Raw genomic sequence first — 16,241 nt, 5'->3', positions numbered from 1 at the left:
TTGATTGATGGGAATACAGTTCTAAAAAGCAAAAGTCTTTGGTAAAAGGTATTACTGGTAGGGAGGTGTTCATAAGGGTGGGCACAGCATTAGGGGGTGCCTGTGCACCCATAAGACTCAATGTGCGCACACCTATGGGAATATGGATCTAGAAGACAGAAGGAAACTAAGGTGCCCTTACACGGTGCGAGGGTGCCTTGCTATGCAATGTGTGCATCCCATCGCAGAGCACAAAGTCTGTGCAGCACATTTTTTTTAAACTAGATTCAGATCGCATCGCACACGAAACGCATGCAATGCAATGTATGGGCACCTTTAGGGGCACCTTTATTAAGCCTGATGAAGTGATAAAGTGGGCGGTGATGATAACGCAGCAGCCAATCAGCTCCTAAATATTAAGTTACAGGCTGGCCGGGTTTACATTGACAGTTAGCAGCTGTTACCATGCTTAATAAAACTGCCCCTTTGTGGGGCGATGACAGAGAGGGCGAGGGTGTGGGAATTTGAATGCAATGAGAGGAGATAAGGTTAATTTTTTTACTACAGAAGTTGTGTACAATAAGGGAAGAGGGGAAGGATGGCAGAGGTGGGTAGTGAAAATACTGTACTGTAGTTGATGGTGGTGCAGACGTGACTGCCTACGTTTCGCAGGGCAAAAATTTGACATTTAAAGTAGGTTTGCTTAGCAAGGGCAGCTGTGGAACAGCAGCTGTGGAACAGTAGTAGTCGAGGATACGCTTGTAGTGCAGGAAGACAGTGTTGGGTGTGTTTTACGTTTAATAGGAAATTAATCAGACTATTTAAATGTATCTATCTCACATAGAAATGCATATTTATTTTTATTACATAAAGAGTTTTTGTGCTGCCAGAACATACACGCTTGCAGACACCCCTCACTACCAACATGCATAAGATTAAGCACAATACATTCATTTTCTTTTCACAACATTCTCCCATATTGATTCAATGATTTCTCATCATTCCGTTGTTGGCAGTTTTCACAGCAGAATTAAAAACGGCAATAATACTAATCGCAAAACATGCCAAGTTCTGCATTGAATATTATTGCTATTTTAGATCATGTGGTTAAAACTGGTGAGAGAGGGCAGCTTTGGAACTATACTGCCTGGTGTCCCTGGAACAATTATTTGGCGGTTAAATTGACTAAAGCATCTAAAAAATGAAAATTAGGTGATATTGCCCAAACCAACCAATTAGATTCTGTCTATTATTTCTCTATTGCATCCTAGAAAATGATAAACGCAATTTGATTGGTTTCTATGGGAAACATCACCTTTCCTTTTAAGAAGCATAGTAAATTTGGTACTTGTGTTGTTTCACAGCGGCACTGCCCGTGGATCGCATCGTATGCAAATCGCATCATCATGCCACCGAGCCCGAAGCGTGGCGAGCAGAAAATGAGCCTGAAGCAAGGGGACGCGGAATACACATCAAGTAATACACATAATACTTGACAATTAATCAGCGTGCGCTCGACACCTTTCGGGCTCATTTCCGGTGTGCGCTCGCCACGCTTTGGGCTCGGTGGCTCACTGCGCTTGCCACACTTTTTGAATCAACTCCACGTGGATAGTGGGGGTATGAGCAGGTCGAGAGGACACGTACACATAGTGGGGGTGTGCTGAATCGCATCACAAACTACACAAGTACAGTAAATTTTCCTCTTTGAATGAATATTGCAGCTACGGATATGATACATTATGAAACCACTCTTGAATGCATATCATCCATAACACATAGAAGGAGAAGATGTGGTCCATATTGTGTATCTCCCACCAGTGACCTCAGACTACCCATTAAGCAATGGGGCAGGCTTACTGGGGTACAGTACCCCAACCCCATTGTTGGTTGCTCACTGTTGCTTGTATTGCCATCACCTTGACAAAGGTCCGCATCAGGACCGAAACGTTGGCAGGCTATCGATTGGATTAAACTCTGGACTCATACTTTCATGAGAAGACTGAATATACAATGATATATGACAAAAATAATTATACAGAAAATAACCATATCCTTTGTTTTTAAAATCACTGGGTATAAATTATATTAATTAGACTATTACACCCACCTTTATTTACAAGTGTATGCTTCTGTAGTTTTGATATTGTGCCTTGCCCAGTTTCTCGATCATTCACAAAATTATGAAACCATCTTCTTCTTAGCTGCCTTAACTCTGAGTTCCGAGATATCAACCAAATTGGCTGGTCTAGTGAAGCACGCCTTCCATTAGTCATTGTATGAACATTTCCATCCCCCATTCCTTTTGGATTCCAGTATGGGGATTGAAACATCCTTCGGTCCATATATCTATCATCAGGCATCAAACTATCAATTGCAGATCCCTGAATACTGGTAGTTCCTCTGTTGTTTTGCTGGATCACCAAATAAGACCTTTGTAAAAGCAGGAGACTTCCAGCCATTAAGTAAGCAATGGTGAGGAAGAAGAGGAAAAACTGAGCCCGCCTTAGAAATTTCTGTAGACTAAAAAAAGGTTTGGCCATGCCCTCTGTAAAACAAACTAATAAGAAAAAAAAATGAAAAAAAAAAAGGAGAAAAAATGGGAGGGGAAAGGTTCCCCAACGAAAAATAATGCTTTAATTACCTATGGATTAAAGAATATATTTCGGAAGCCACAATGCATGTCCCTTCAAAGTTCCAAGGTAACATGACCACATTCTGCTTATGTATGACATCTCCTTTGTAAATCCAGCACAGTGTATCCAATGGTCTGTTCCATCATTTGGGATAGTTTCTGGAGTGTGATACAGTTTCTGAAATGAAAATTAAAAATAAGATGATTGCAAAAGCAGTACATTAGTGGTGGTATTGGAAAGACTAATTGTACAGTTTACACATAAGAACAGATGATACATGAAAAACTTAAGTAAAAGTAAATTCTCCAACAGTTTATTTTTATATTTATAACTAGATCTAGAGTACTTAGTTGTACAGTACAGTACATGTGAATGAATATGCAATATGTGAAATCAGCAAAACAAATTCAGAAACAGATAAAATACCAGCCCAAATTGAGGATACATCAGGAAGACTTGTCCTGTGTATGAAAGTTTATATACTGTTAGTCATTTATCAACTTATAACTGTGGCCCTTATTCTAGTTGATTCGGACGGATGCGTATTTTGGACAGGAACCGAGTGTTCTTAGCCCTGCCTACCGTACGGATCGCTCACACCGTCCGAACGCGGTAAGACACCGAGCATACAGACCGCGAGTGGATGTTTCATGTGAACACCTCCTCCATCTATGGGAGCCCCCCCCCCATTCTCCGATGGTCGCCGACCATCAAATGATGGACCGAGCGGTCAGGCAGCACCAAGATCTCCAGACCACTCGGACATTTTTCCCTATGAAAGCAGGGATATTGGTGGGCAGATGACATCCGGCTATTTCAGTTGTCCGCCCCCCACACGTGCGTCACGGCTGCATTACCATAGGTACACCCAGCATTTTTCATGGGAACACCCATGAAACGTGGGGTGTACACATATGGTAATGAGCCCAAACAGCCCTTCACCTCTGCACATGCACAAATACCAAACATCGGCCGTCCGACCGCACACAAAGTCGTCCAGTGGATTTGTACTAAGCAGATGAGACATACCCAGAGGAGACATTCACTGGGGGGGTGGATAGCGTACTGCCAATCCCTGCACTAGAGCTGCCGATCCTCTTATTATGTAGCACAAGCAAGAAGGGAGGAGGGGTTGCAGGTGGATGTTTGCTGGCAGGTGGAGGTGCAGGAGAGGTTGGGGCTACAGTACATGTCTTATTGCTGTCTGCCTGGAGGCTACAGCTTTGGGACTGGCCTGTCCAAGCCATAATGAAGTGTACAGAGCCTGAGCCTGGAGTGACACTATCCTGATGTCGATGTAAATCCACTTGTCACTGCTGCTGCTGGGTGGCTCTGCAGACATGGTTATCTGTCTGTGACTGGATGCCGGACTTTTGTGCCCACTTGCATACTAAAGTATGAACCAAGACGGTCTAAACAACAACAAAAAATTGTGTTGATGCTTTAAATGTTGAACGTGTACATGTTGAACTTAAGCTTGTGTCGACCTTATGTAATTGACGACCTCGTCCATTCTTAGGTGTCAACCTAGTCACTGTCGACCAATAGTACTTGACTTATTGACTGTCAACCTAGACATAGTTGACCCCGAGACCATATAACTTGGAGTGCGAGCTGGTTATAAAGACCATCAGTGTACATTATATGTATACCCAAGGCTGGACTAGGGTAGTGCAAAGTGTGCCTCACATACATCACTGCAGAGCAGTGGGCACTGTTCATTAACTTAACTTGAGTCAAACTGGTATGTAATAACACTGTCCTTTATTACATTTCAAAATGCTTACATAAACTGGGAGTCACAGCCATATCCTGTATCATTGCAATCAGACATGCCATTTGTCGAGCGATCTGATCCTGCACAGAACGGTATATAATTCTATTTGAAACTCACCTTGTAGTTTGTGAAAAAATAAGCATTGCTGCTGAGCAGATCTATGTAGTGTGTGGCTGTACACTACATAGATCTGCTCAGTTACTATGCTGATTACTTGTTACAAAGTACAAGTAGCTTTATATAGTTAGAAATCTCACAGTTACTTTGTTAGCTCTATGAGTAAGTGTTTAAATGAAATTTAGCAGGTAATGAGTTTGAATCCTAGGCGTGGCAGTATATTGAAATGTGTTATTTATTAAAGGTGCAAAAGTGGATAAGTCCAAATACCTTTTCCTGCGGTGTTGTGTAATACATGTGCATGTAGGATAATATAGAATATGTGGAAAGGGTTATTATAGCATGGGCTTTCTCTAGGATAAGTTTTGTCATGCCCCTTCACCATGAGGGCATGTGCCTTGTGTCCCTATTTTAAAAAAATTAGGGGGGGGGGGGGGCGTCAGTTCTCATTCTGGAACAGGGTACCAAAGTCTAGTTATGGCTCTGTGTATGCCACATTCATAGTAAGAAACTAGTTCACTAAATACAGTAGATCAAAATATTAGCATCTTGCCAACTTTAATAATTTATGCACATCGGAATAAATGTGTGTCCTGTAAAGTATAATTTAACCTGATTTAAATTTTACTTCTGCCAGAGAAGTAGACTAATAAATAAAGCAAAGCCACAGGGTATATATAAAGAAGTAGAAGATGAATATGAAATATTTTCAAAAGAGAGGGGGAAAAAATGATACCAAGCAGCAATATGCAGACATGAAGATCAAACAAAAATGACTGACTGTTACAAATAAAGAACAAAAGTATATAACAGGGTGAATATGGTAAGACGGCTCTCCTTAGGTTATATAGATATAAGGCTTGGATATCTCAAGTTTTCATCTGAACTTCAGTCATGTTAATCTTATCAATTATAACAGTATAAATTATTTGGAAACTGGAAGTCAGACTGAGATAATGAATGTCATGCCAAGTATACATGCTGGAAAAGGATTTATAAGCGCCTCAGCTGTCCCGATTTGGTCCAGGAAGTTTGTCGGTATATCCTGTTATTGGTGCGGTTAGTAGTTTTATTGAGATTTAAAGCTCCATTGACATGGGATCACACCCCTTCTGGCAGTGGCGTGCAGTGGGGTGAGGCTTTACCTCACCGCACGTCCCTGCCTTCTGGTATACATGTGCACATTTGTACCAATTTACAGGGCCGAAACTAAGGTTTTTGTTACCCAGGGCAAGGGAGTAGTTTGTGCCCCACCCACTGTCTCTTCATCAGCCTGTACAGCACACTCATCCCCCACCCCCTATATCTATGCCTGTGTTACCCCTCCCCATACCACAAGGGTGTGGTATATTTCCCCCACAGTCGGGATTCCGACAGTCATTACTCAGACGTCGGAATCCCGACTGCACAGCGTGTGGAGTGCAATGAAGCCCCTTGCGGGCTCGCTGCGCTCGCCACGCTGTGGGCACCTATTTTATTCTCCCTCTATGGGGTCGTGGACCCCCACTAGGGAGCAGTCGGGATTCCGATGTCGGAGGAATGACTGTCGGAATCCCGACTATCGGGGAGCCGTCCGGCACCCTACCACAAATGACCTGGATCTTCTCAGTGGCAGCAGATGCAGGGGCAAAAACACTTTTTTGTGCCGAGTAATAGCAGTACCTCTATGCCTGCGCGGCAAAATTGTCGCTCACATGTGTTCATACATTCAAATATAAATTGCGGTGCAAAAAATAATTGTATTTCCTAAATAAGGTAAACAATACAGGTCATTATGATGAATACACATTTTTACACCTATTTTGACAAATTCACATGGCACACAAAGGGTTAACCCAGTCTCCCAACTCCTAAATCTGATAACGGCTAGTACCATGTTTCCCAGCATCTCCAAGAGGTTACTTTGACAGTCTGACTCATCACAAAGTAGAACGATGGCATGGGAGGGATATCTTCTATCTGTCAGATGGTAGTCACAATTCAACATACTTAGGGGAAGGTTTAACAAACTTTATAAAGCGGACACTTACAAAAGTTGCCTATAGCAACCAATTCACACTCTACTAGATACATGAAAGCTAGAATGGAATTAGTTGCTATTGGCACCTATTCCACTTGTCCACTGTAGAAGGTTTACTAAATCTCCACTTAGAGAATTCCTCTCAACACTGTGAGCAGTATCTGTTGTGAGAGGTGAGAGGAATATTAAGTGCAGATTCAGCTCTACAATTACATCACCACTGAAAGCGGAAACTTATATCATACTAAGTGCAAATGTCATAGTATTTAAATGCTTCTACATATATTTATAAATGATTCATACTAGATCACCCTGGATTTTCTGTTTAGTGGCACTTGGCAACAAAATAAAATGGGTTAATCATTATAAGTGCATTAACATGAGCTTAGCGACTGAATTCTAAACTAGTATGCTTTCAATCACATAATGGAAATCTCCAGCTACATTTGCCACGGGAAAACAGAGCTGTAAACCCTGATGTTTTAAAATGAGAGGAACATTTCGATTAATCAGCTGGGGATGTGTACACATCTGTCTTCATCAGTAAATCTAAAGTTTATTTTAAATGATTTGGACTGGGTAATGTTTTCTTTTCAAGTTTGCTTTGCCGAGACTGTTAGCATATCTGTTCCTCACAGGGATAGAATTGTCCATGCAAAAAAAAGAGCTTCTTTGTGCTTCGGGGAACCTTTCACCTCTTGTTGGAAATAAAAGCCGGCATCATGCCCGGGGTGACTGGGACCCCTCCCTACGTCCAACTCTATTGCCTTTCTGTGAAACTATGAAAGCTTAGAGGGAGATTTTTTTCCAGCATAAATGCAGTAGAGAAAATGGCTCTAGCTTTTGTGTAACTCATAGAGGGATCCTGTCTGTAGGCTGCAAAGAGGCTATTCATTTTATCCAGAACAAGAGCGCCACAGATAACGAAAGGCTGCTTTTTTCAGCTTTAAAGCAAGGTGGATTTCTTCATGTCAGTGATAGGATATTTATGTGGTATATCTCTTACCGCTCTAACAGGGAAATAAAGAGACTGCATTGTGAACTAGAGAAAGGAAACATTTTCGGCATGGGAAGAATGTGAGTAAGAATTTTCACAGACATAAAAAAAATAATAGTTCTGATACAGTATTGGGTGTATCAAAAACATGTTATTTTAAATAATAATGAATTATTATGCTCCCCCAAATCTGTGCACCCCCCTGGAGCTGATTAGCGACTTCATTTTCAAAGGAGCTATGAAGAAGATTTATACCACCAAATTACCTGAAGGTCTGTATTGGGAGTCCTAGCCAACACCAAAAAAACCTGGGTTGCATGCCAATGTGGAAGGAAGTTTTCAACTTACACCCTGCTTTTGAAGGGATTACCCCCCAAAATTCTCCCATTTACAGTATGTGATTTCTAGTTACTAGCCCGTCAAAATAATGGAACATCATAACAGTAATGTCACTTCCGGCGGATGTGCACACCAAACAAAGTAACACTGGAATTGGCCTGTCTGGCACCATCTAGTTGCTATCCAAATGGCAACATTGTTACAAGTTCAACCAAGTTTTTTTTTCCTAAAACTCCATCCATACTACCTTACATTCAAGTATTACTGTAACTAATACAGAATAGGAAGTGATGTGGGAACTCTGAGTTCTAACTTCCAAACCCACTTGATAAAACTCATACTTGCTTACTTTCTGGGTTTTTTTTCTCTCCAGGTGAACCCAGAAAGGAGATGAAGCACATCACATTGGAGTGCGGTGACTGACATGTCATCGATCCCCACTCCCAAAATGAGAAAAAGCCTGCAATTCATAGTTTATTGGGAAACGTGTGGGGCTAAACTATGTAATTTCCATTCTAGTCCAACCTACTTAACTATGTTGCAGGGTTTTCATTGTTTCTATCATCATCCTGTTAACTTCAAGAGGAACTGGGCAAAATGTGTATGCGTGTGTGTGTGTGGGGGGGGTGCAGCAGATCACCTACTCTACTGGGGCTGCAGAGTCTACCCTAGAAATCGGGAGGGTAGGCAAGTATGATGCAAGTTCTCTAAAATATCTACATCAATGAATAATAACCAGATTGCTTAGGAGAAACTTAAGTATGCGCTTGTTATCGTCATCAGGGGATACGGTCATTAGGTCGACAAGAATAAGGTTGACAGTCATTGGCTCTTCACCACTCGGTCAACATGCTGAAAGGTCAACATGGGTCTAGATCGACATGGGACAAGGTCGACAGGTCATTAGGTCGACACAATCAGTATGTCGACACAAGCATTGTGTCGACATGGGGCTTTTCACTGTTTTATGACCCCACATGTGCCACAGGCGGTATTTCATGCCCACCATCCACTAGGGCATGGTGGGAGAATACAATTGTGTGCCGAGCACAGCGAGGGGACGCAGTGCACTTTATCCTGTGTCTATGTCGAGTTGACATTCGGGTAAAAGTAAGTGAAAAACCCCATGTCGACCTAGCCCATGTCTACCTAATGCTTGTGTCTACCTAATGACCTTGTCACATGTCGACCTAGACCCATGTCCACCTAGTGGTGTTGGCCTAATGTCTGTCGACCAACTTCGATCAAATGACCCATACCCTTCATCAGAAGGCAGGAGAAAGCAACAAGAATTTGAATAAAGTTCTAGAAAATTTACTAAAGCTTTTAAAAAATGAAAAGAGGTGATGTTGCCAATAGCAACCAATCAGATTGATATCTTAGGATGCAATAAAAAATGATAGACAGAAATGATTGGTTGCTATGACCAATATCACCTATTTTCATTTTTAGAAGCATTAGTAAATTTACCTCTAGTACAGAACCGGCCCTAGCCCAAATGACGCCCTAGGCAAGATTTTGGCTGGTGCCCCCTAGCACCGCCACTAGTTCCGCCTCTGACCCTGCTCCCCTTTCCCAGCACCATCAACCCTCATCATAGCAGTCATCATTTTGGTGCTCCTACCCGCAATATTTTAAATAGAAACAGTGCACCCATTCGGTGCGCAGCCCAAACAGGGATGTGTTCTTGCTGGGAAGGGGCATGGCCACACAATAGTACCCCCAATTCAAATTATGCCACACAGTAGTGCAACTTTATTCACATTATATTATGCAGTAGTGTCCCTTATTCACGTTATATCAGACAGTAGTACCACTTTACCTTATATACATTACTCCTCACATTATTCACATTATACCCTTAGAAAAAATCAGATGTCTGATGTCCCAGTGATAATAACACCACAAAATTATACCATCCTATGCAGTCAATACCACTGTGGTCTTTCTTGGCTAAAAAAAAAGAGTACACATGTCCAAATAAATCCAGCTACAGTAGCTACAGTCTTGCACATTCATGGATTACTGTATTTCCTACTGACACGTGTTGGGTTTAATCCATATCATGAATAAATAATACACAGGGATATATTGCAGACAAGTCCAGATCCTCTAAAAGTGATCAGCCATGTCTAATGAAATGTTGCTAGAATCTTGATGAAGCTTTCTGTTTGCTATATGTGTAGAAGGCTGTTAGAAAATATAATTTACCAACAGTTGAACAAACCACGTTACCATAACTGTGTAAATTTAATTTCTAAAATAGGATGTTGTGCATATAGGACACATTATATAACCTCATGCAATGAATGTTTTTTGTTAATAAAAAAAAAAAATCTGAAAGCTGCTCTACATGTGTTATTGACTATACATCACACTTTCCAAGTAAAACCCATGATATAGTGGTGATCTCCCTGAAGAGTCTAGCAATCACCCTGAGGCATTGTTGCCTACCCTCCTGCATTCTGCAGGAGACTCCCTGAAATAGCAGCAATCTCCCTCTCTCCCTCATTAGTCTAGCAATCTCCCTCATTTCACCTAGCCCACATTACACTGTTACATTTTTGGGGAAAAAAGGAATGAGAGATAGATACATTTACATTGAGTCATCAGTACCATTTCCCAGTACTTTACCAAGTATAGTAGCTCTTACTAACTGCTTTGGGGCTCATCTACATTTGGATAGATTCCTCTAAAATGTAGCAATACACACCCACGTTTCTAGGGGAAACATGCACAATCTCTTTTCACAATCTCTCTATATATGGAACTAGACACGCCCTTTAAGTGGAGCACGACACGCCCCCTCAATGGGGCACTGTGCACAATTCTACTACCAACCATAATCTCCCTGAAACTGGTTTTCAAAAGTTGGCAAGTATGCCCTGAGACTAAGCTGGGTGTGTGCGTAACACAGTGATGCATATCTGCAATGGCTGCCCCCATCGGGAGGAAGCATATAGCTTAGTTTGGTAAGGGGGGGGGGGGGGTGATGTAGCTTTTTGGACTATATCTTAAAATATAGGCAAGCATGCTATACACATACTGTCATGTTCCTGGTGTTTTATTAATTTCTTCATTTCTACATTGATGAATAGTTTGCTTAACTTTGCAAATAACAAGTTTAACTCCTTCTTAACTTATGACCTTTGTAACAGACAATAGACAGCACTGCTCTGACTGGCACACAGACAAACCTTTAACACTTCAGCTCATCACTGGTGATGATTTACTGTAGTTCAGCAACAGCTGTAGTCTTAAATGTTGCCCATCCCTGCTCTGGAGTAAGAGATAAATCTTGAACATCAATAACATTTTCATTTCATTGCTCACTACCAAAGCAAAAAAGCCAGCGTGTGATCTTAGGAGATTTGATTTATACTGCTAAAACTCATTGTTGCTGACATAAACAAGCCACATTTCTGATGGGCCACAAGGAACAAGAAAATAACATTTGGCAGCTGAATAACGGAGCCAGGCATAAAAAGAGTACTCTTCTTTTCCTCTCATTAGAATTGGTAGCTGCTATACAGTACCTCCAGCGATCACGTTAAGGTTGCTTTTTGAGGCTTAAGAGATAAGTAAGAAGACAGCTGAACAGATGGCTGACATGGCCACATATACTGTAATACAATTATTCTACACCTCATGGTAAGCTTCTTCCCCCAAAGGCAGATAATAATGAGTGTGACTTTGACAGGTGACCATCATGTTGCAAGAATCATATTGTTTGATCACCATCAATATTTAGACTGACCCTCCTTTGAGTACTATGCAAATATTGTAGAATAACTTCAGTCTTGCAGAGAAGAGTAAAGAAGACCATAGGTGGTCAATGTTCTCTGTGCTTGTGTGTGTGTGTGGGGGGGGGGGGGTTGGTTTGAAGCAAAAAGTGAAATTGGAAAGGAAGAATAATTTTACAATATACAGTAGGGAATATAGCTAATGGAGTTCTATCAAAGTTAAAGTAGAAACATTTGGATAAGCTCAATGTTTTTGTCATCTGCTGTGCATCTATAGACACCGGGCAGGGGTCTCAGTCCACATATTCACATACTGGGTAAAAATAATTACCCTTGTAAAATAATAACCCCAGGGTTATATTCATTTAATGTCGGATCCATTCCGACACTCAATTGTCGGAATGGATCTGACATGCCCTATTAAATCAGCGGCAAAATCCTATTCAATCAGCGGCAGATCCATTGTGTACGTATTGCTTGGTGGCAGATCCATTGTGTACATATTTCTTGGTGGCAGATCCATTGTGTACATATTTCTTGGTGGCAGATCCATTGTGTACATATTTCTTGGTGACAGATCCATTGTGTACATATTTCTTGGTGACAGATCCATTGTGTACATATTTCTTGGTGGCAGATCCATTGTGTACGTATTGCTTAGTGGCAGATCCATTGTGTACATATTGGTTGGTGGCAGATCGGTACTTGTTTCCTAGAAGGGCCACGATTTTGATCTTAGGCATCGCAAGGAAAAAAATTGTGTCGGTCGCATCGCATGCGGCCAAAAAATCACATGCGATGCGACCGACGCGATTACCGCGATTTGACATAGGGAACAATGTTAAATGGCCCAAATGACCCGATTTCACATAGGGAACAATGTTAAATGGCCCACAGACCCCAAATAGCCACCCTGAAGTGTGAAATGGCCCCCCTAATTGTGAACGCCACCCCACGATTTTAACGTCAACCCTAATCGCGGCGAGCGCAGCGAGCCCGCGAGGGGCGGCGGTATGCATCCTCCGACCTTTTCATACCCCCACTATCCACGTCGGCGTGGAGTTGAGAATAGAAAGAAAGAGCCCGAAGCGTGGCGAGCGCAGCGAGCCCCGCGAGGGGACGCGGAACACGCTCCCGAAGCGTGGCGAGCGGACACGGATTACTTAACATGTTTTCCGCGTCCCCTTGCCACGCTTCAGGCTCGTATTCCGCGTCCGCTCGCCACGCTTCGGGCTCGGTGGCTCGCTGCGCTCGCCACACTTTCTATTCTCAACTCCACGCCAAAGTGGATAGTGGGGGTATGAAAAGGTCGGAGGACGCGTACCGCCGCCCCTCGGGGGCTCGCTGCGCACACCACGCTACGGGTTGAAGTTGATCGTGGGGTGGCGTTAACAATTGGGGGGGCCATTTAACACTTCAGGGTGGCTATTTGGGGTCTGTGGGCCATTTAACATTGTTCCCTACGTAAAATCGGGTCAATTGGGCCATTTAACATTGTTCCCTATGTAAAATCGGTAATCGCATCGGTCGCATCGCATGCCATTATAATGCGATGTACATGCGATGCCCGTGATGGGCGCCCTTCTAGGAAACAAGTACCGGCAGATCCAATGTGTACATATTGCTTGGTGGCAGATCCATTGTGTACGTATTGCTTGGTGGCAGATCCATTGTGTATGTATTGCTTGGTGGCACATCCATTGTGTAGGTATTGCTTGGTGGCACATCCATTGTGTACATATTGCTTGGTGGCACATCCATTGTGTATGTATTGCTTGGTGGCACATCCATTGTGTAGGTATTGCTTGGTGGCACATCCATTGTGTACATATTGCTTGGTGGCACATCCATTGTGTACGTATTGGTTGGTGGCAGATCCATTGTGTACATATTGCTTGGTGGCACATCCATTGTGTACATATTGCTTGGTGGCACATCCATTGTGTACGTATTGGTTGGTGGCAGATCCATTGTGTACATATTGCTTGGTGGCAGATCCATTGTGTACGTATTGCTTGGTGGCAGATCCATTGTGAACGTATTGCTTGGTGGCAGATCCATTGTGTGTACATATTGCTTGGTGGCAGATCCATTGTGTGTACATATTGCTTGGTGGCAGATGCATTGTGTACATATTGCTTGGTGGCAGATCCATTGTGTACGTATTGCTTGGTGGAAGATCCATTATGTACTGACCAGTGTATGTATTTTGGGGCCAGATGCACAAAGCTTCAAAAGAGATAAAATGGAGAGTGATAAACAACCAGCCAATCAGCTCCTATTTGTCATGTCACAGACTGTGCTTGAAAAATGTCAGGCAGAAGCTGATTGGTTGGTTGTTTATCACTCTTCATTCTATCACTTTTGAAACTTAGAGCATCTGGCCCTTAAAATTTAAGTAGATTCTGAACATCTTCAATTATCACAAATGTAACCATCAGCTAATACAATACAGTAATACTAATACAGTTTAAGACACAGCTACTGTACATGTGTCAGGGAAAAACACAGGAATGGCACATATTGACAGGACTGAGACAAAAGGATCTGGTTATATTTGTATCTGATAATATTGCAGATTTTTAGTTGCAATGTTGTAAATGTCACATAAGTGTTCTAATAGTATAGTACTCACAGTATGACTTCACTCACTGTGATCAAATGCAAACATATAATAAGATATATAACTGACAGTTTACATTATCACACAGTCTTCTTCCACAGCTGTCAAAAATAAGAAAAAAATAACTTATAAAGCCACGAGAAAACATTAGTACCTTAATAAGGTATTTTGATAGCAGTTTTTTTGCATTCAAACACCAAAAACAATGTACAGCTATCTCAATTACAATTATAGTAATAATATAACACCATACCTGCCCTATGAAAGCACCCTGGAAACTAAAGGTGCATACACATTGTACAATTTTTTGACCAATTTTGTTGAAAGACATTTCCATTAAACCCAACCAAGATGTTGACGAAAGATACTGACGACAGATGAACAATGAATGATGATGCGCATACCCGCCAGTTGTTCATCAAGGTTGTTCGTCAATTGTGCATGTAGCTCAATTTGGATATCTTTTAAAAAGAGCCTATAAACTGTAGCTACAGTAGATCTTTAGTCTTTCGTCAATATCTTTCGTCAACATCTTTCGTCCAGGACACTGGGATCAAGGGAAATGTTTTTCAATGAAATTGGTCAAAAAAATTGTACAGTGTGTATGCACCTTTAGACTCTGTAATAAAGGGCTACTTTTATCAAAGCATGGAGATAAAAGAAAGTAGAAACCGATACTGTACCAGCCAATCGGAGTCTGTCATTTTATAGGCAGAGGGGTACATATATCAAAATTTATGTTACGTTTTTTACATATCGGGTCCCGCTTCTACTGTGTAACGTGGAGAAGTGGGCACCCGTACTTCCTTAATGTGTTATAATCCCCTTGCCGATAAGGAGAGCCATTATGTTCTTAGTCCATGGCTCTTTTTATCGGCTCCTCTGTGAGGCCCGTGTATGCACCCTTAAAAAAAAAACCTCCCTCTCTACCCCGAATGAGCTCTAGCTATTATTAAGTGTGGCCCAAGAATAGAACAATGCTATCCCAGGGCTGGCGAAGTGACCGGATTGGCTTACCGGCGATGTACACCTATCAGCCAGACAAACATCGCCCGAGCCATAAACGGAAGGGGGATTGAAGGGGGACAGCTGTGCCGAGCATTAAGCGGTTGGCTGTCCCTAGTGCACGTGAAGTGCACTCTTAATACATTTTAAAAACGTTATCCACCCCAGATAACTTGCATTAATTGCAGCATATTCGCTTAACGCAGGTTAATACATCTATTAAGAGTATTTTAAAAATGAATTATGAGTTGCTGAGTTAAATTGGCTTGTAATTTATCTCTCTCCACTTTCTCTCTCTCTCCAAGCTTTGATAAATCTGTCCCGAAGTTTTCAAAACCTTTCTAGTGTGCTATTTAAAAAAATATATATTTGTGTTCACTCTAAATAAATCTCATCTTACACTGTACAACCGTTACTGAGCCTGATACAGAGATGTACATTACATGATGTCTTCGAAGGTTAGAGATAGGCCCCTGCACAGAACCCGCCCTGCACATTTGAACATCTTTTCCTGCACTATGGTTACTACTCATAAGGTCGATGGCAGCTAAACCGATGTGGCTTCCTTGAAAACAGCAACAGATCATAGAAGCCGGCAATTATAGCACCTGGCACTGAATCACCCCCCAACGAAAAAGTTAAATAAGATATGGAAAAAAAAGTGCCAGTGAAAATGACACTGCCTAACGTGTCCATGCGGAAAAAATTGGAGCCATGGGGAAATGTAATTGCTAAGTTACTAATGTTGAGTAGTTATCATAATCAATGGTAGATGAACAAAACACTTAGCATTGTTCTATGTCATTTTAGCCTTCAAACTGACTATAAAAGTAAATTGCAGATTAAGCATATATTTCACCAGCGTTTGTCGCTCTTACTTTCATTTGCAATATCTCTCTTGCAAATAATTTTTGCCGTAGATCACAGCAAAGGTCCTTGCAAGCTTGCACCTGGATCTGTCAGAGTCTAACTTTCGAAAATTATGACTTCAAAAATTTGTCCAGC

At 41.8% G+C, this 16,241-nt stretch overlaps 1 protein-coding gene across 1 annotated transcript in view; it reads right to left on the bottom strand.

Moving 5' to 3' along the window:
- The window catches only part of WSCD1 (WSC domain sialate O sulfotransferase 1), a 209,021-nt gene that overhangs the window by 117,332 nt on the left and 75,448 nt on the right, over positions 1 to 16,241 (bottom strand). Inside the window, exon 2 of the mRNA XM_083172250.1 lies at positions 2,090 to 2,792. Coding sequence (XP_083028376.1) covers positions 2,090 to 2,522 — 433 coding nt within the window. The 5' untranslated portion in view covers positions 2,523 to 2,792. The remainder of the gene's footprint in view (positions 1 to 2,089; positions 2,793 to 16,241) is intronic.

The sequence above is a fragment of the Crinia signifera genome, chromosome 2 (assembly GCF_055691185.1).
Source record: "Crinia signifera chromosome 2, ASM5569118v1, whole genome shotgun sequence".
Taxonomy (NCBI): Eukaryota; Metazoa; Chordata; class Amphibia; order Anura; family Myobatrachidae; genus Crinia; species Crinia signifera.
Note: the sequence above shows the minus strand (reverse complement) of the source record. Positions and strands in the feature narration are given on the sequence as shown.